The following is a 19,767-nucleotide window of genomic DNA, read 5'->3' on the forward strand; positions in this document are numbered from 1 at the left end:
AACATACATTACAGCAAACACAGCGACACGTGCAGCCAAACACAACATACATTACAGCAAACACAGCGCAACATACATTACAGCAAACACAGCGACGCGTACAGCCAAACACAGAACAAAAATACGCCAAACACAGCGCAACATACATTACAGCAAACAGAGCGACGCGTACAGCCAAACACAGAACAAAAATACGCCAAACACAGCACAACATACATTACAGCAAACATAGCGACACGTACAGCCAAACACAGAACAAAAATACGCCAAACACAGCGCAACATACATTACAGCAAACACAGCGACGCGTACAGCCAAACACAGAACAAAAATACACCAAACACAGTGCAACATACATCACAGCAAACAGCGACACGTGCAGCCAAACACAGAACAAAAATACGCCAAACACAGCGCAACATACATTACAGCAAACACAGCGACACGTGCAGCCAAACACAGCGCAACATACATTACAGCAAACACAGCGACGCGTACAGCCAAACACAGAACAAAAATACGCCAAACACAGCGCAACATACATTACAGCAAACAGAGCGACACGTACAGCCAAACACAGAACAAAAATACGCCAAACACAGCGCAACATACATTACAGCAAACACAGCGACACGTACAGCCAAACACAGAACAAAAATACGCCAAACACAGCGCAACATACATTACAGCAAACACAGCGACGCGTACAGCCAAACACAGAACAAAAATACGCCAAACACAGCGCAACATACATTACAGCAAACACAGCGACACGTACAGCCAAACACAGAACAAAAATACACCAAACACAGCACAACATACATTACAGCAAACACAGCGCAACATACATTACAGCAAACACAGCGCAACATACATTACAGCAAACACAGCGACACGTACAGCCAAACACAGAACAAAAATACACCAAACACAGCGCAACATACATTACAGCAAACACAGCGCAACATACATTACAGCAAACACAGCGACGCGTACAGCCAAACACAGAACAAAAATACGCCAAACACAGCGCAACATACATTACAGCAAACACAGCGACACGTGCAGCCAAACACAGAACAAAAATACGCCAAACACAGCGCAACATACATTACAGCAAACACAGCGACACGTGCAGCCAAACACAGCGCAACATACATTACAGCAAACACAGCGCAACATACATTACAGCAAACACAGCGACGCGTACAGCCAAACACAGAACAAAAATACGCCAAACACAGCGCAACATACATTACAGCAAACAGAGCGACGCGTACAGCCAAACACAGAACAAAAATACGCCAAACACAGCACAACATACATTACAGCAAACATAGCGACGTGTGCAGCCAAACACAGAACAAAAATACACCAAACACAGGGCAACATACATTACAGCAAACACAGCGACGCGTACAGCCAAACACAGAACAAAAATACACCAAACACAGCGCAACATACATTACAGCAAACACAGCGACGCGTACAGCCAAACACAGAACAAAAATACACCAAACACAGCGCAACATACATTACAGCAAACACAGCGACACGTGCAGCCAAACACAGAACAAAAATACGCCAAACAGTGCAACATACATTACAGCAAACACAGCGACACGTACAGCCAAACACAGAACAAAAATACGCCAAACACAGCGCAACATACATTACAGCAAACACAGCGCAACATACATTACAGCAAACACAGCGACACGTACAGCCAAACACAGAACAAAAATACACCAAACACAGCGCAACATACATTACAGCAAACACAGCGACACGTGCAGCCAAACACAGAACAAAAATACACCAAACACAGCACAACATACATTACAGCAAACACAGCGCAACATACATTACAGCAAACACAGCGACACGTACAGCCAAACACAGAACAAAAATACACCAAACACAGCACAACATACATTACAGCAAACAGCGCAACATACATTACAGCAAACAGAGCGACACGTACAGCCAAACACAGAACAAAAATACGCCAAACACAGCACAACATACATTACAGCAAACACAGCGCAACATACATTACAGCAAACACAGCGACACGTACAGCCAAACAGCGCAACATACATTACAGCAAACAGAGCGACACGTACAGCCAAACACAGAACAAAAATACACCAAACACAGCGCAACATACATTACAGCAAACAGAGCGACGCGTATAGCCAAACAGAACAAAAAAACGCCAAACACAGAACATACAGCCAAAACACTAAACAATAATACGCCAAACACAGCAACACGTACAGTCCAACTCTGAAGCATACACTAAATACAGCAAAATGCAACAAAACACGTCAAACAATGCATCATATAGCCAAAAACTAAGCATAAGCATGCCAAACACATCGAAACGTACAGCCAAACTCTAAATAAGCACACTCAACACTGAACAAAAATATGCCAGAGTGCAACATAGCAAAACACATCAAAGAAAACACATACAGCAAACACAATAACATACAGCTAAACATAAATATGCCAAACACAGAAACAGGAACAGCCCAATATGCCAAACACAGCAAAACGCAACAAAACAAGTCAGACAAGGCAACATAAGCACAACACAGAACATAAACATGCCAGCCACAGCGACACGTACAGCCAAACACTTCACAAGCACATGCCTAACACTGAACAAATATACGCAACATAGCAAAACGCATCAAAACGTAACATACAGGGGGGCGGAGCCTGCGATGGACGGGTGAGGACGCGTGGTGAAGGAGCTCCCGCAACCCTCCACCCTTAATCTTGATAAATGTGGCTTTCCATCAACCAAACTGAAAGCTGAACATGTCAGGGAGATCCAAGAGGACCTCCACTACAGAATCAAACCAAAAGCGCTCATCTGCCGTGCAATCCAAAGTTACACGCTACCTACAGAGGAACGAGGCCACTCAGACCCCGACTAAAATGGCGGCGGAGGCATCCTCCCCTAATGGCGCACCGCAGAGAGCATCGGAGGAGTCCGCCACCGCTAAGTCCCTGAGTGAGATCAGGGACTTCCTGCACAACCTGCCAACTAAAGCGGACCTTGATTAACTGGCAGTCCGGATCACCTCCGCCACCCATGCAGAAATCTTAGAGGTACGGGAGGAGGTGAGAGACCATGGGGACCGACTTGTGGCGTTGGAGGCAGCAGCCGCCTCTATGAGGATGGAAATCCAAGCGCTGACCGCACAGAATGAAAAACAGAAAACAATCAACACCATTCTGAGAGTGAACATGGAAGACGCACAAAATAGAAGCAGAAGGTGTAATATCAGGATCAGGGGCTTGCCGGAGACGGTCTCTGCCCTACAGCTAGGCCCAACCATGGTCGCCATCTTTAACCAGCTTCTCAAGCAGCCAGAAGATGCTACGTTGGAAATAGATTGCATCCATCGAGCTCTGAGATCACAGCCTCTGAATGGAAACCCCCCGAGAGATGTCATATGCCGCATCCACTACTTTACTGTGAAAGAGGCAATTATGAAAGCAGCTCGGAACGCCATTTCCATTGAGCACGAGGGGCACAAACTACTCTTCTTTCAAGATCTGGCGCCAAGTACGCTGTCACAGCGAAGGGCACTACAACCCCTGCTCAAAGTCCTGCAAGAAGAAGGAGCTACATACAAATGGGGCTTCCCCTTCCAGCTGCACGTAATGAAGGGGGACAAATCCTTTACCTTAAAACAACCATCGGAGTTGGCGGATCTTTTTACAGACATCGGCATACCTGAAGTGGAACTTCCCGACTGGCAGCCGGATAACTTTGGAATAGGCCTTCCTCAACGACAACGTAGACAAAACGCGGGAAGGAGGCCACTGCAGGCGGAGTGAGGCCCTGTATCTCATTTCTACGCAGTACGGGTGTCGCGCTGGAGGTGGTGGGACTTGTCTTCACGCAGCTAAGTATCATACTTTACTCCTAAGGGGCCTTGCATATTAATCTTCACTGGGGATGTGGTACTTCACCTACCTTCGATACGCCAAGGAGGCCGGGGGGACTATATGTGTTTCACGTGGATCCTGCACCGGGGGCCACCTTGGAGACTTTGGGAGGGGGGGGGGGGGGGTTTCGAATGAGTGTTGGGGTTAATCTTTACATACGCCTAAGTACTCTCCTACTAAGCCCTATAAAAGATCCATCATGTGGGGCTTCCTGTCCCTCTTACTTCTGCCTCACACTACTAAGGACCCTATCTATAACCAATGTATTGACTTAATCCCGCAAGCTTGGAAGATCTAATGGAGAAAATACATAGGCCTGCTATTGCAGGGAAGTCACGAAGAAACTTTATTTGCCTCTCATCCATAATTACATGTACTGTATATGCTCTATATGATTATTCTTGAATGGGGGGGCAGTCGGGAGGGACGGGATTGATATGGGGGACTGTGAGCAAACTGAAATGTTAAATGTGCAACTGGCTGGTTTAGGGGTGATGACCTGTGAGACTGGTGTTTCATATTGAAACGGAATGCGGCCTCCCTGGCGTGGCGCCATGCCCCCCTGACGGCCCGGGACTGCGGTCTCGGGCGGTCGGGCCAGTTAGGGCGAGGTGGACGTGGCGACATGCCGGGGTATGCCCACTATGTGGGCACCTCTGGCACCGCCCTAGGAAATGAAGTGGGAATGTTAAGACACTGGAGGATTGGAGTTCTCAGTACAAACCACATTGGCCGTAGATAACCAACTGCAGCACCAGCTCGGGGAGGGGGGTTTTCCCCTTCCTGGTCTGTAACTTCACGCTAGAAACAAACCACGGAAGTTAGAGAGTAAATGAATGACAGACCCTCAGACACGACTTCCCTAACGCAGATAGACCCTATATTAATCTATTCCGGGACACCCACGGGCCACTGAACACTCTGAACAGACCCCTACTCACTTAAAATTGGAGAGGTGAAGGAGAATGCTCCGGCAATGGCGCCACCTATAACACCCTACCTAGGGATCACCAGATCAGAGGCGACACAAACAGCTCATGTCTGCCTCACCGTGGCAGACCTCACATTGTGGTCTAAAATGGCTACAGAGGACTATGAATACCACGATCCCCTGTCGCCCCTAGATGCTTAGAGCCCTCTCCTTCCGTCCCTGCCCTGCCTTCCGATCGATCTCGCTCCTTGGCCATCCCTTTCCCCTTATAAGGGAGAAACACCATTATCTTATGGGTGGGTTGGGAAATCACATACCCCGGTGGAGCCCCTCACATTGTTTGAACCCTTAACTAGAAACTCATAGCGGCTCATACAAGAGGACAGATAGACAGGCCTGACATCATAGCACAAGATACTACAATGGTTTTGCGATGCGCCACCTTCCAGCGCGCCGCTCGAATGCAGTAAGCACTCATGTTGTCATTCAAATGGCCCCTTTACTCACATGGTTCACGTTACAGGAAAGCCACGCAACATACTGAATTTAATATAAGGGGGGGGGGGGGGGGGGAGTTAGGTTCGCCACTCCTTGCACTGGGCCATGGCTCTCTTACTCCCACATAGGACTGACCTGCCGTTGCAGGTCATACTTAGGTCTATGACCATCATTCTAACTTTTTTTTCTGTACAGCCTGAGGACGTACAGAGAACTCAACATACGCGCTCAGATGCATACAAAAACACGGGGTTTTATTTTTTTCTTATTCCTTTGCTTTTGGGACAAATCCATGCAGCCACCATGAACCATAAGATTCCACTATGGCACATCTGAAGATAGTAACCATCAATGCCAGGGGTCTCAACACGCCTGAAAAAAGGCGCATTTTGCTTAAGGACCTTTGGAAGCAGAGGGCACAGATAGCATTCATTCAGGAAACACATTTCAAGGGTCCCTCACACCCGAAGCTCTGCGACAGACACTTCCCCAGAGCCTTTTATAGCAGCACGCAGATGGGCAAGGTAAAAGGGACAGCGATACTAATCAGTAGCACACTTCCTCTTGTAGAAACTGATGTCCTGTCGGATCCCCAGGGGCGATATGTCATGCTGAAATGCACTATCATGGATCAAAAAGTACACCCTATGCTCTATTTATGCCCCAAATAGTGATCAAGACAAATTTCTCCTAAAATTCCTCACTGCTCTAGATTCCTTTGCTGAGGGAAGTGTGATCTTGGGAGGAGATCTTAATGTTGCTCTTAACCCTGCATTAGACACATCCCATGGGAGATCGAGTGTGCCATATGCAAAATTAAACAAAATAAAAAAGGCATTACATGAAAGGCAGTTGGTTGACACGTGGAGGGTGACTCACCCCCAAGATAAAGACTATACATTTTACTCAAATGTACATGAGATCTACACAAGGCTGGATTACCTTTGGATCTCCCACAACTTACTGACGGAACATATCTCCTCAGAAATTGGCACAATCACCTACTCGGATCACGCCCCGGTCTCTGTGACCCTTAATTGCCAAGCCAAGAAAGACACACCATTTACCTGGCGCCTGAACACAACTATGCTTCAAGATGATGTTTCCCAAGCTAAAATTGCTGATCAAATTCAGAATTATTTTCTAAATAATGATAAGGGAGATGTTTCGGCACCCATATTGTGGGAGACCCATAAGTGTGTCCTTAGAGGATACCTGATTAAGAGGGGCACCAAACTCAAACGCGAAAAAGGGGAGACGATTAAACTTCTGTTGGAGGAAATCCGTGCCCTAGAGGGTATCCACAAAAAATACCAAAATGAGGTGGATCTACTAAATCTAACGGAAGCTAGACACAAATTAAATAAGATACTCCAAGACTCAGCCAAGTGGGCTGCTAGGAGATGTAACCATGCATTTTATATGCATGGAAACAAAGCAGGTAGGTTGTTGGCACGAGCACTAAAACTACAACAACAGCGCACTTATGTCTCACAAATAATTGACTCAGAAGGGAAAAAACATATCAGAAATAAATCCATAGCCAAGACTTTTAAAAACTTCTATCACAAATTATATAATTTAACTCAACTGCCTGACGGAACACTTAAGGAAGCTGGCCCCCGCTTCATACAGGAATACCTAGAAAAGGCAAACGTGACAAAACTAAATGATGACATGAAGGCCTCCTTAGAGGAGCCATTCACAGAATTAGAAATTCACAAAGTGATTTTGGAGACCAAATCGGGGAGGGCACCGGGACCAGATGGCTTCCCTGCCGAGTATTATAAGAAATTCAGAGCGATCCTAGCGCCCTACCTATCCAGGTTATTTAATGCCCTGGCGGAAGGAGGAGGTACGTTATCTCTCCCTAGACAGTCATTGGAATCACATATAACAGTTATAGCAAAACCCCAAAAAGACCCCTCGGCTTGTGGAAGCTACCGCCCCATATCCTTGCTGAACTCGGACCTGAAAATATTTGCTAAAGTTCTGGCTACTAGACCCGCGGAGCATATGCCACATCTGGTACATTGGGACCAGGTGGGTTTCATTCCCCAGAGAGAGGCCAGAGATAACACCATCAGAACGGTTGGTCTGCTCCGGTATGCCCGATTGAAGGGCATCCCTTGTATGCTGCTTTCTACTGACGCGGAGAAGGCCTTTGATCGGGTATGCTGGAGCTGGATGAGGGCGGTACTGGGGCACATAAATTTGGGGGAACGAATGCTGGCATGCATAGGAAATTTATATACATCCCCGACAGCAAAAGTCAAAGTGAATGGCATATTTTCGGAAGCTCTGGAGATTAAAAACGGTACTCGGCAGGGATGCCCTCTCTCTCCGCTGATCTTTGCACTGACCCTAGAGCCTCTTCTGAGCCAGATTAGAAACAACCCAGACATAACAGGACTCACCATAGGGGGGACCGACCATAAGATAGCAGCATACGCGGATGACCTCCTATTTTTCCTGACGAGCCCATCAATTACCCTACCTATTTTGATAAAGGAACTTCGCTATTTTGGGAAGGTATCCTTCTTCAAAATTAATCTGGATAAATGTGAAGCCTATAATGCAGGCCTAACTCCAGAGATCGAAGAGTCACTTAAAGCTAATTTTCCATTTAAATGGAACACGACAGCAATTAAATATCTGGGAACCAACATTTCTGACTCACCCAAAAACCTTTACCAAAATAATTTTCCACCCATGCTTCAGAAACTAAGCGCTGACCTTAAGAAATGGGATCTTCCTCATTTCTCGTGGATAGGAAGAATTTCCATCCTAAAAATGAATGTCATGCCCAGACTCCTCTACTTGTTCCAGACGCTTCCGATTGATATACCCCTCTCCTTCTTCCAGCAGATGCAATCTATCTTTAATAAATACATCTGGAGATGCAAACCTCCGAGATTAAAAAGAGACATCCTCTACTGCCCCAAGCAGGAAGGAGGCCTTGCCCTGCCATGTGTAATTAGATATTATGAGGCAGCAGTCTTGACTCGGATAGTAGACTGGCATAGACACAACCAAAATAAACAGTGGGTGAATATGGAAATGACCCTTGCAGGTTTCCCACTGGGGGACCTGACATGGACATCACTAAAACCTAAACAATCATGGGGCCTGCCATACCTGGCGCACGTCACCTTACTGATCTCACATAGAGTAAATAAACGTCTGGGGCTATCCCCCTTCCCATCTCCTTTGTTGCCCTTATCTACGCACCCTAATCGTGAGGGGGAAGGAAAGTTGCTACCGTCCCTTGCAGTCGGAAGGACAAGAAACATTAGATATAAAGACATGTGTAAACAGGGGAGCTGGGCCTCTCTCTCCGATCTTAGGAGGGGGGAGACAGACGCAAATCTCAATTGGTGGGAATACTTCCAATACAGATATCTACTGGTCTCATTGGGCCTTGGCCCTACCTCAACTAGAGCCCTTACGGACTTTGAATTAATATGCACGGAGGAAGGGAGAACAGACAAAACCCTCTCTAAAATTTACTTAATCCTCTCAGATCTTGCAACCCCTGCGATGCCCTTTTTTGAGGCCTGGGAAAAAGAAATGGGAAGGCCCTTCACAGAGACACAGCGCTTAAGGATTTGCATTTATACTCATAAGTCATCTAGGGCAACCAGAGTACAAGAAATTAACTACAAACTCCTCACCCGTTGGTACCTAACGCCGGTGAAACTTAAATCTATATACCCTGATAGAGATGATAACTGCTGGAGATGCAATTTACACAAGGGTACACTATTACATCTAATGTGGTCCTGCCCCATGCTTATTGATTACTGGAAAAGAGTAGAGAGGATTATCAAGGCAATAACAGACAGGGAGACACCCTTTGACCCAGAATTTTACATACTACACTGCAATAACTGGCCCATGAAAAACTATAAAAGATCAGTTGTTAAGCATATCCTCAATGGAGCCAAATGCCTACTAGTTAGGCATTGGGGAAGCGTTATACTGCCGAATAATGAAGAACTAGTTAAAGAGTGGGACAGCACTGAGCTGATGGAAGACCTATCATTTACTGCAATAAATAAGCCCGAAATACACAAGAAAACCTGGGCGTACTGGAGTTTCTTCAGACACCCGGAGGAATTCGAGATAGCACTAATGAGTGGCTAGTCTATCCGTCGGCTACCAGTGTTGGCCTAACCTTGGTTGTTGGTGGTTTATTCTTTGCAATAGTGAAATATACGCATAAAGTGGCGGATAGGAACGTGGTGGCTGTATGGACGCATTCAGAGGGTATTGAGGGAGGGGGGTGGGAAGGGGGGGTGATACTACAAAACTTCAGGTATCGTAAGTCATATATGGCACACCATATTAGCCTTCAACGCTTTAAGATTAACAAAGCTGACACTAGTAGATCATACGAAAAGGGTAAATTCTGTTACTGATTGCACCCTTTCAGATTCTTATTACAGCTTAGCACAAAATTTTTGACCTTCCTGGTATACAGCAACTCTAAGTGCGATATTCTATCTAGAAAATAGCTTTTTTTTTTTTTTTTACAACTTTAAACAGTTATCTTTGTTTTCTTTTTTTTTTTTTGATATGTTTAATCGCTATTGACTATGTAATAATCATTATAAGCCAAATGATATTCTCTTCATTTGCACTGTATGTTATTTGATACTTTTCCTGAAATAAAAAGATTATGAAAAAAAAAAAAAAACGTAACATACAGCCAAACACTAAACATAAACATGCAAAACACAGCCAAACACAGCGACACAAACAGCCAAACTCTAAACAACAAAAACAGGCCAGACAGAGCGCAACATCCAGTGTAACCCAGAAGTGGCTTCTCACCAAGTACAGCACAACATCCAACCTAATACAACGCAATGTACAGCCATACAGTGAACACAAATATGCCAAACAACGCATTGTACAGCATAAGGCCTCGTTCACATCATGACACGCTTTTGTGCGCATTTGGAAGCGCGTATGATGTGTGACACGAAAGAACGGCAGAAGGGCATAGACAGCCCTTCTGTCGTTCGCAACTTAGGCGCTGCGCAGCAGTGCAATGCGATATGATGCGCTAGCGTAGTGCTGCATGCGTTCTGCCCGCAAGCGCAGCGCTGAACCATTCACTATAATGAATAGGATCAGCAGCGCAGATGGCGTGCGATTGTACGGCCATCTGCGCGTCATGATGTGAATGAGGCCCAACACTGGTATGTAACGGCTTTCCTGGTAGGCAGATATTCTCAGATGTGTGTGTTTATATATGAGAGGGTACTTACCTTGGATCTGTGCACTTCCCCGTCATCGTCCTCCCCTCCCACCCCGAGGATCTTGCGGGTCTTCAGGCGGCTCACCAGGTCGGTCTGGCTGTGCTTTTTCATGAGGGGCGGAGGCGGTTTTGTCGCCATGGTGACTCCTCACTGTGACTTTTCCTTCCTGGACCAGCGATCAGTCCTGAAAACACAGATTGACGGGAATGAGTCAGAATGGAGCTCCGCCCAGCCGTACAATGACCTCCGGTCCATTCTTAGTATTATGCCTCTGTATAGTGACAGTCAGCCAGCGTGATCACTCTAGGATTCCAGACACTACTCTAGGGATTCGGAGGCCAACCCTGAACATTGGACGCTGCTAATGTGTAGTAATGGAGTACAACATCCTTATTCAGCCCCTCTGACCCCAGCGCTCCTCTAATAACCTCTGCTACTTACCCATGCCCCCAGGTACAGCATTTATTGTGGACACGCCTTGCGGAGGGCGTCTGCCAATCTGACGACGCCCATAATCCAATACAACCGGAAGGACAAGTGTGGGGTTCACATGCCGGGCCCATCTCAATATTAACCCTTTAGCAACCCATGTATTTAGAGGCTTGCAAGTGCTCCAGGCCAATTTATTTTACCACCTTTTTCCTCTTGTTACATTTCCTTGCTACTAATTAGTACTGCTGTAATGTGTACTTATGTCCATTGTCACTAGAGGGCAGTGTGAGACAATAACAGAGGACTTCTGCTTTTAGTTTCTATATTTTCTGCTAGCAGAGACATCAAAGCATTCCAAGAATTTACAGCACAAGGAGTTCTGTCAGCTGAGGTCATAAGCAGCGCACTTATCTCAAACAAGATATTGCCTTTGAAGCTGCTAACGGGTTAATGCCCCTCTAGGGCATGGACAGGGTGGGGTGGCAGCAATAAAGGCACTGCAGGGGGATTTAGGATAATGTACTTTATTATGAGCTTTTGTAGAGACGGCACACGAGACATTGATCATTCCAAAGCAGACCGAAGCCCAGGACTTCCTCTCTGCTCTAAAAGATAAGCAACAGCATAATATTCTTTAAAGAAAAACATTCCATTATTACAGCTGATACAAATCCTGCAAAAAATCTTCAGTGTCTACTTCCTGCTTTCATGGAAGCAGATATAGGGTTGACATCCTGTGTTTACCAATAAGCTGCTCTACTAAGGCAGCCAGCTGATGCAGCTGAGAGGTCAAATTACAACTTGTGATCAGTCACAGATGAAGAGGAATTCGACAGGCTAACCCAGTGATTTGCAAACTTGGCCCTCCAACTGTTACAGAACTACAAGTCCCACAATGCATTTGCCTTTATGAGTCATGACTGTGGCTGTCAGACTCCTGCAATGCATTGTGGGACTTGCAGTTCCGTAACAGCTGGAGGGCCAAGTTTGCCCATGCCTGGGCTAAACTCTCTAATAGCAAGAGTTCAGGTCCACTTTAAGAGGATCTGATGAGGGGGACCCAGGGGGTGGAGATTGGGGAGCTTGCATATGTTGGAACCCTTCATCCACCTGACCAATCGACAAAGTTACAATGACTGGATCATCTCACTCGAGGGCCGCCAGAGACCCAGAGAGTCCCCTCACAGATCTGCTTTCTGCTGATGGAGAGAGATAAAAATACCGGCTTTGTTTGCCGGGGGTGAGATGATGGGCAGGTTGGCATGGCGACGGGCTGTGACTGACATGCGGCAGAGAGATTGTGATCTGCATATCATCTCGCCGTTATTAGATAGAATCAGCGAGTCACGGGATACAGGCGACAGACTATCACCTCCCGACTGACGGGAACCGATACACACTAAAGCAAGCCCACTAACAGTACAATCATTTCCTCAGATCCGATCAGATTTATACGATTGAGTTGTACAGAAAACCATTCAGTATGTGGAGAAAATCGCCTGGAAATGATTCTATGGTCGATTGGGATTTAGAATTTTGTCTATCGGAATGTTGAATTTTACAATTGCTACTGGAGAGAAAAAGTGCCCTAATTGACCAGTTAATTTTTTTTTTTATTTAAGTATTTATATAGCGCCGACATATTACGCAGCGCTGTACAGAGTATATTGTCTTGTCACTAACTGTCCCTCAGAGGGGCTCACAATCTAGTCCCTACCATAGTCATATGTCTATGTATGTATAGTGTAGTGTATGTATCGCAGCCTAGGGCCAATTAACTTATCTGTATGTTTTGGGATGTGGGAGGAAACCGGGGTGCCTGGAGGAAACCCAAACAGACACGGGGAGAACATACAAACTCCTTGCAGATGATGACCTGACTGGGATTCAATCCCGGGGACCCAGCGCTGCAAGGCGGGAGCGCTAACCACTACGCCACCGAGCTGCCTTCTGATTACTTGCGATACCACAAATCTGATCAAATGATCGCATCTGTGGAAAATATTGTACTGTTAATGGGCAGCTTTATGCAGCCAGGATGTGTGTGCACCGCTCAGCCCACATATTTCCCGGAAAGAGATGGTGTTACTGAGGGTATTGGCGCAGAGTTCAGGCCTTATTTATCTATGGGAAACGGTTTAGTTAGTGGAGTGCTGATAACGACGGGTTTAGGTGACAATGCAGCTAGTTATAGGGTAAGTGGATAGTGTATGGGAAAATTACTTCTATATTCCACATGGTGAATGGGAAAATAGTGTGTGCTACAGCCGCTCGTGTGTCACTGAAAAATCCGCAGTAGCGGATCATTATGGGCAAGTGTATAGTCCCCCCCCCCCCCCCCCCGGGCTCCAACGCCTTCCTCCTGAATAGCAACAGAACAGCTTCAAATCGCCAAGATCTGGTCCGAAATGTTTTTCTCCCCATGTGGTAAATTACGGGACGGAGTAAAACAAAGCACCACTATCGCGAAAATCGTAAAATATAACATTCATGTAAACAGTTACAAATAAAAAGTATGTTTCTCCCAGAGTAAAATGAGCCATAGATTACTTTTCTCCTATGTTGCTGTCACTTCGAGTAGGCAGTAGACATCTGACAGAACCGACAGGTTTTAGACCAGCCCATCTCCTCATGGGGGATTCTCAGCAAGGGTTGTATTCTTTAGGACGCTCAGAGTCAGAGTAATTTTGGATCCCTGGAGTCGGTGGTTTCATAAACTGAGGAGTTGGAAGATTTTTGTACCCACTCCACAGCCTTGCCGCATTTTAAATTTTACCATTTTTCGTGATAGTGGTTCTTGAAGGCCCGTTTTACTATTTTTTTAGCGTTGTGGTATAATACGATGCTCCTGCTACATCCCACCGCAATGCAAAAAATGACAAAAATACGATCCTGCGGCAGAGTGCGGTGACAGGGTCATATGCATAACTCCGCCCCTGGCTAGTGACATACTTCCGGCTGGGCAGGAAGTAGGTCACTGGGATTCCCGTGGGTCCGCGCATGCACGCCGCAACGCACCCTCGTTTACACTATGCGCGTCACCCATAGACTACCATTAGCCCAAGCACCGTGCGTTAAGTGTGTGGCGGCGATCACAATCTTCATAGCGTCCCCGTGGCATGGAGTCCCCCCAGCGCATAAGCCCCACGGTCCCCCCATCCACAGAGCACAATGCCCCCTCGCATTGACCTGCAATCACTGGTGCTACAGCAAATAAACCCGAAGCTTGCGGTGGCAAACAGCCACGCTTCGGATGGGACAGTTGGACGGCGGTCCGCAGAAGGGCTGGAGAACTGACGTGACAGTTGGACGGCGGTCCGCAGAAGGGCTGGAGAACTGACGTGACAGTTGGACGGCGGTCCGCAGAAGGGCTGGAGAACTGACATGACAGTAGGACGGCGATCCACAAAAGGGCTGGAGAACTGACGTGACAGTAGGACGGCAATCCACAAAAGGGCTGGAGAACTGACGTGACAGTTGGATAGCGGTCCGCAGAAGGGCTGGAGAAATGACGTGACAGTTGGATGGCGGTCCACAGAAGGGCTGTAGAACTGACGTGACAGTAGGACGGCGATCCACAAAAGGGCTGGAGAACTGACGTGACAGTTGGATGGCGGTCAGCAGAAGGGCTGGAGAACTGACGTGACAGTTGGACGGCGGTCAGCAGAAGGGCTGGAGAACTGACGTGGCAGTTGGACGGAGGTCAGCAGAAAGGCTGGAGAACTGACGTGACAGTTGGACGGCGGTCAGCAGAAGGGCTGGAGAACTGACGTGATAGTTGGACGGCAGTCAGCAGAAGGGCTGGAGAACTGACGTGGCAGTTGGACGGCGGTCAGCAGAAAGGCTGGAGAACTGACGTGACAGTAGGACGGCGGTCAGCAGAAGGGCTGGAGAACTGACGTGACAGTTGGACGGCGGTCCGCAGAAGGAGAACTGACGGACAGGAAACTGGAGGCTGACAGTAAAACGAGAGGGGATTAATGGACAAAGATTCCCGGAGACGGAAAGCCGGCAAAGATTTCAGCGAGAAAAACAAAGTTATTTTTATACAGTGTCGCCGCCGTTATGTGGACCTGAACTCTTACACAGGACAGAAGGAAAACTGAGAGCAATGCACTCTGTATGTATTTAGAGCTCTAATCTAATTCCCCCTCATCTGTGACTAATCACAAGTGTAATTTGATATCTTAGCTGTGTCAGCTCAGGAATCTCCCTCTGCCTCGGCAGAGCAGCTAATTTGTAAACACAGTGGCCCAATATGCAATTAACTGTTTCTTCTGAGTTTTCACCTTGGTGATATTTTTAAACTTGCCAATAGAATTTCTTTTAAATCCCCAGCAAGCAAGAAAATACTCTAAATAAATGTGAAAGTACTTTGTCACCTACTTTTTGTCTCCTACTTTCTGGTACCTTTTTAATTGCAGAGTACTGAAAAGTTACTTTAAATATATGATGAAAAATGATCTAGTAGAAACCTCAGGAGAAAAAGTGAATTGCATATGTGGGCCAGGATGTTAGCCCCATGTCTGCTTCCATGAAAGCAGGAAGTAGTCACACTGCAGATGTATTGCCGAATGTGTATCAGCTGTAACAAAGAAATGTTTTTCTTTAAAGGTTATTATGCTGTTGCTTATCTTTTGGAGCAAAGAGGAAGTTTTCAGTTCAGGTCTGCTTGAATTTCTCTTGTATAACCTGAAAAAAACATCCCTGTTGCTTTTAGCGATTTAAAACAAAGTTATTAAAGAGGCCCTGTAGTTTCAAATACTGTAGTAGAATTCAGTAAATTATTCAGGATATCCACTTTTTCGGGAATTATCCTGGTTCCAGCATCCGAAACACTTCCTATATCTATATATTGATGTATAGTGGTATGTAACTCCGCCCCTTTCAGTGATATCACAGCCTAGGCTGTTTAGCTATGCAGAATTCTCCTCCCAGAGGATTCTGGGAAACCAGGTATGTCTTGTACTGACTTCAGAACTCTCATTAAACAAACATTTCGCAGAGCTGCACCTGACAGCAGTAAAGATGTTGCGGTCTGTGATAAATTTCAAAATGTAAATCAGGGAGAGGAAAGATTTTACAAAATCGGCAAACACTGACTAAATCCTTTATAAATGAATGTTGTAAAAAAGAAAAAAATATATATTTTATGTTATTTTAAATACAGGTCCTCTTTAACAACACAATATAATAATATAATTCTGTAATTCATTCTATGAGGTTAGTGCTTTGGCAGTTTGATGTGATACATTGGAAATCTTTTCAGTCAGGGCTGGAATTACCCAGGGCTGTGGAGTCGGAGTAATTTGGGGTACCTGGAGTCGGAGTCGGAGTTGGTAGTTTCATAAACTGAGGAGACGGATGATTTTTGTACTGACTCCACAGCACTGGATTTAAAGAGAACCAGAGACAAAGCACCCTTATGTATTTTACCATATATATCAATGGAAACATGACAGTAAACACTTACTGTGCTCTTTGTTTCATTCTTATCTGCTAAATCTGCCTGTTATCACCACTGATAAGAATCCCCAACTGAGCACTCAGTCTAGCTTTGGATTCTACGGAATGATTATAGCTCAATCAGTCTTCTCTGGTGTCTTTTCAAGCCCAAGTCTGCCCCCTTGTGGCTCTGCTTTCCTGCTATTTATCCTCGAAGCAGCAAAGCAGAGCCACAAGGGGGCAGGCTTGGGCTTGAAAAGACACCAGAGAAGACAGACTCAGCCATAATGATTCTGGTGAAAGCTAGACTGAGTGCTCAGTTGGGGATTCTTATCGGGGCTGATAACAGGCAGATTTAGCAGATAAGAATGAAATAGAGAGCAGGGTCGGTGTTTACTGTCATGTTTCCATTGATATATATGGTAAAATACATAAGGGTGCTCTGTCTCTGGTTCAAGGCACTGGAGGCACAGGCGCCTGATGATGGAAAGGCGGCTTACTCCCCTCCTGTAGTGCCTCCCTCCTTCCCTATGCAGAGTCCTGATGAGAGTGTAAATGAGAGGTTACTTACCCTGCTCTCAACATTCCACTGATGAGATCTCCCTTCATTCGGAGGCAACATAATATTGAGGGTATTTCTGGTTACCTAATACTAAGGGGTACCTGTATCTAGCTATGACGGGTAGGGGAAGTAAGGGAGAAGGGTCAGCAGCACACTTGCAGTATGGTTCAGCAGGGGGTTTGTAGGCTCATGGAGGGGGAAGTCTAGCGTGCCAGGACATCTGTGCCTATAGGCTCCTAACTGGTAAATCCAAGCCTGTTTCCAGTAATGTTTACAATAATAAAAGCTGGTTTAACCACTTGCCGACCAGGGGATTTTACACTGATCGGTGCTGCGTGGGCTCTACAGCCCGCAGCACCGATCAGGAGTGCAGCAGGGCGATCAGACTACCCCCCTTTTTTCCCCACTAGGGGGATGTCCTGCTGGGGGGGTCTGATCGCCGCCGGCTGCAGTTGCTTAGCGGGGGGGGGGCTCTTCAAAGCCCCCCTCCGCAGCGCTTTCCGCCCTCTCGCCAGCTCCCTCCCTCTCCCTTCCCCTGTGTGCTGCGCAGGATGGATTTCCGTCCTGCGCATTGAAGGATAGGCTTCAGCCTATCATATGCCGGCGATCCCCGGCCAATCAGAGGCCGGGGATCGCCGATCTGCCTTACGGCGCTGCTGCGCAGCAGCGCCGTATGATGTAAACAGCGGGGATTTCTTCCCCGCCTGTTTACATTTTGCCGGCGAGCCGCCATCGGTGGCTCTCCGGCTGTTCACGGAGACACCCTCCGTGAACTGACATGGAAAGGCCGCTCGATCGAGCGGCTGTTTCCATGGTAACCCGCAGACGACCAGTTTACGCCAATCGGCGTTAGCTGGTCGTCAAGAGGTTAATATCCCCATCCTATATTGGAAGGTTCACTGAAATTAGGAGACAAAAACCTGTATTCTAGAAAATGTTTTGTTACTCTAACAAAGACAATTCTTCAGTTCAGATGAGGTGAATACAGAAATCTCCAGGTACTTCTAGTCCATGTAGATACAAAGCATGATAGGTATTTGTGCTGACTGAGTCCGCCACTCTCTTGCCGGTTCTCAACTGCTATTTCATGAACTTGCTTCCAGTAATGAAACAACTGATGAAGTGGCTAGACTGGCCACGAAACACATTGTCTAAACTGCAATGTATGAAATAGTGGTATGTGGACATATGTTGTTAAGTCAGTAGTTTTAAGTTAAAGAGGAACTGCAGTGAGAATCGCGTAGTGAAAAACTGCTTAATTTTTTACAAGTTATGTATAAATGATTTAGTCAGTGTTTTCTCATTGTAAAAGCTTTCCTCTCCCGGATTTACATTCTGACATTTATCACATGGTGACACCTTTACTACTGGCAGGTGATGGAAGGAGGATGATGCCAGTACCCTGGTCCTGACATCACACTGTGGGAGGGGTTTCTCCACATTATCAGCCATACAGTGCCCCCTGATGGTCTGTTTGAGAAAAGGAAAATATTTCTCATGGGAAAGGGGGTAACAGCTACTGATTAGAATAAAGTACAATCCTTGATTACGGTTTCTCTTTAAACCTGTTTAACTTAATTATGCTGTTGCTTATCTTTTAGAGAAGAGAGGAAGTTCTGAGTTCAGGTCCACTTTTTAAGAGACACTGAAGTGAAAAAAAATTATGATATAATGACTTGTATGCGTAGTACAGCTAAGAAATAAAACCTTAGGAGCAGAGACACAAGTCTAATATTGTTTCCAGCACAGGAAGAGTTAAAAAACTCCAGTTGCTATCTATGCAAAAGAGCCATTGAGCTCCAGGACTTTCAAAGTTGCAGAGAGCTCTCTCTTATGAAGTTTATTATCTCAACTGTCATTGTATTTTCTTTCGCTCTCCAGAGGACAGTTCAAAAGTTCACTGGCCTGCTCTGTAAAATAATTTAGAATGCTGAGCAGTGTGTAAACTGCAAATATTAGAGAATGATGCAATGTTATAAAAAACACTATATAACTGAAAATAAAAATATGAGAATATTGTCTTTGCTACTTATCTAGTAATTATCCGTACTACACAACCAATTCATTATATACATTTTTTTTTTTCGCTTCAATGTGTCTTCCTGTAGCTTGTTTTTTATCCCGTCGTACGTACACACGGCAGCCTATTATTCGACATTAGGGCCTGACTTTGAGACGCAGCACTTAATGCGTATTACATGTCCGCACGTAGCGCAGGAGTGAGCCGATCGCACACCTTTCAGCCAGCGCTATACTTCTGAAGTATAAATTGACACTATCTGGCTTCCGCAGGTTGAAAGCGCAGCGATCGATGCGCTTCATCTCACAAGACGCAAGCCGGCCATCCATTCGCCGCACGTACGTCAGACATAATGTCGGCTCAGCGCCACGTCCTGAGAACTCGCTGTGCTTCCAACTGTCCATCTCCGCTTCCCCCCCTCCTCCTCCCGTTACCAAGCAATATAATAAACCGCCAGGCCGTCAGTGGAAAAGGAATAAAATCCAATTACGCCAGGTTTATGTTCTGCGGAACTTTCAGCGCTTGTTAAAGCCGTGCGTTCGTCTGAAATGGGAGAGTAAACTCCTTTCTCTTTTATAAGTGTTTACAGCAGATAAAAAAAATCATTGCTAGAATTGCACCTCTAATGGAAAAGACACTCTGG

At 46.0% G+C, this 19,767-nt stretch overlaps 1 protein-coding gene across 3 annotated transcripts in view; it reads right to left on the reverse strand.

The window, feature by feature from the left end:
• TP53I11 (tumor protein p53 inducible protein 11) overlaps nucleotides 1-19,767 on the reverse strand; it is a 152,888-nt gene that overhangs the window by 80,502 nt on the left and 52,619 nt on the right. For all 3 annotated transcript variants that reach the window (XM_068260122.1, XM_068260124.1, XM_068260123.1), the window contains one exon: nucleotides 10,675-10,849. In XM_068260122.1, coding sequence (XP_068116223.1) covers nucleotides 10,675-10,803 — 129 coding nt within the window. In that variant the 5' untranslated portion in view covers nucleotides 10,804-10,849. The remainder of the gene's footprint in view (nucleotides 1-10,674; nucleotides 10,850-19,767) is intronic.

Source organism: Hyperolius riggenbachi, chromosome 11 (assembly GCF_040937935.1).
Source record: "Hyperolius riggenbachi isolate aHypRig1 chromosome 11, aHypRig1.pri, whole genome shotgun sequence".
Taxonomy (NCBI): Eukaryota; Metazoa; Chordata; class Amphibia; order Anura; family Hyperoliidae; genus Hyperolius; species Hyperolius riggenbachi.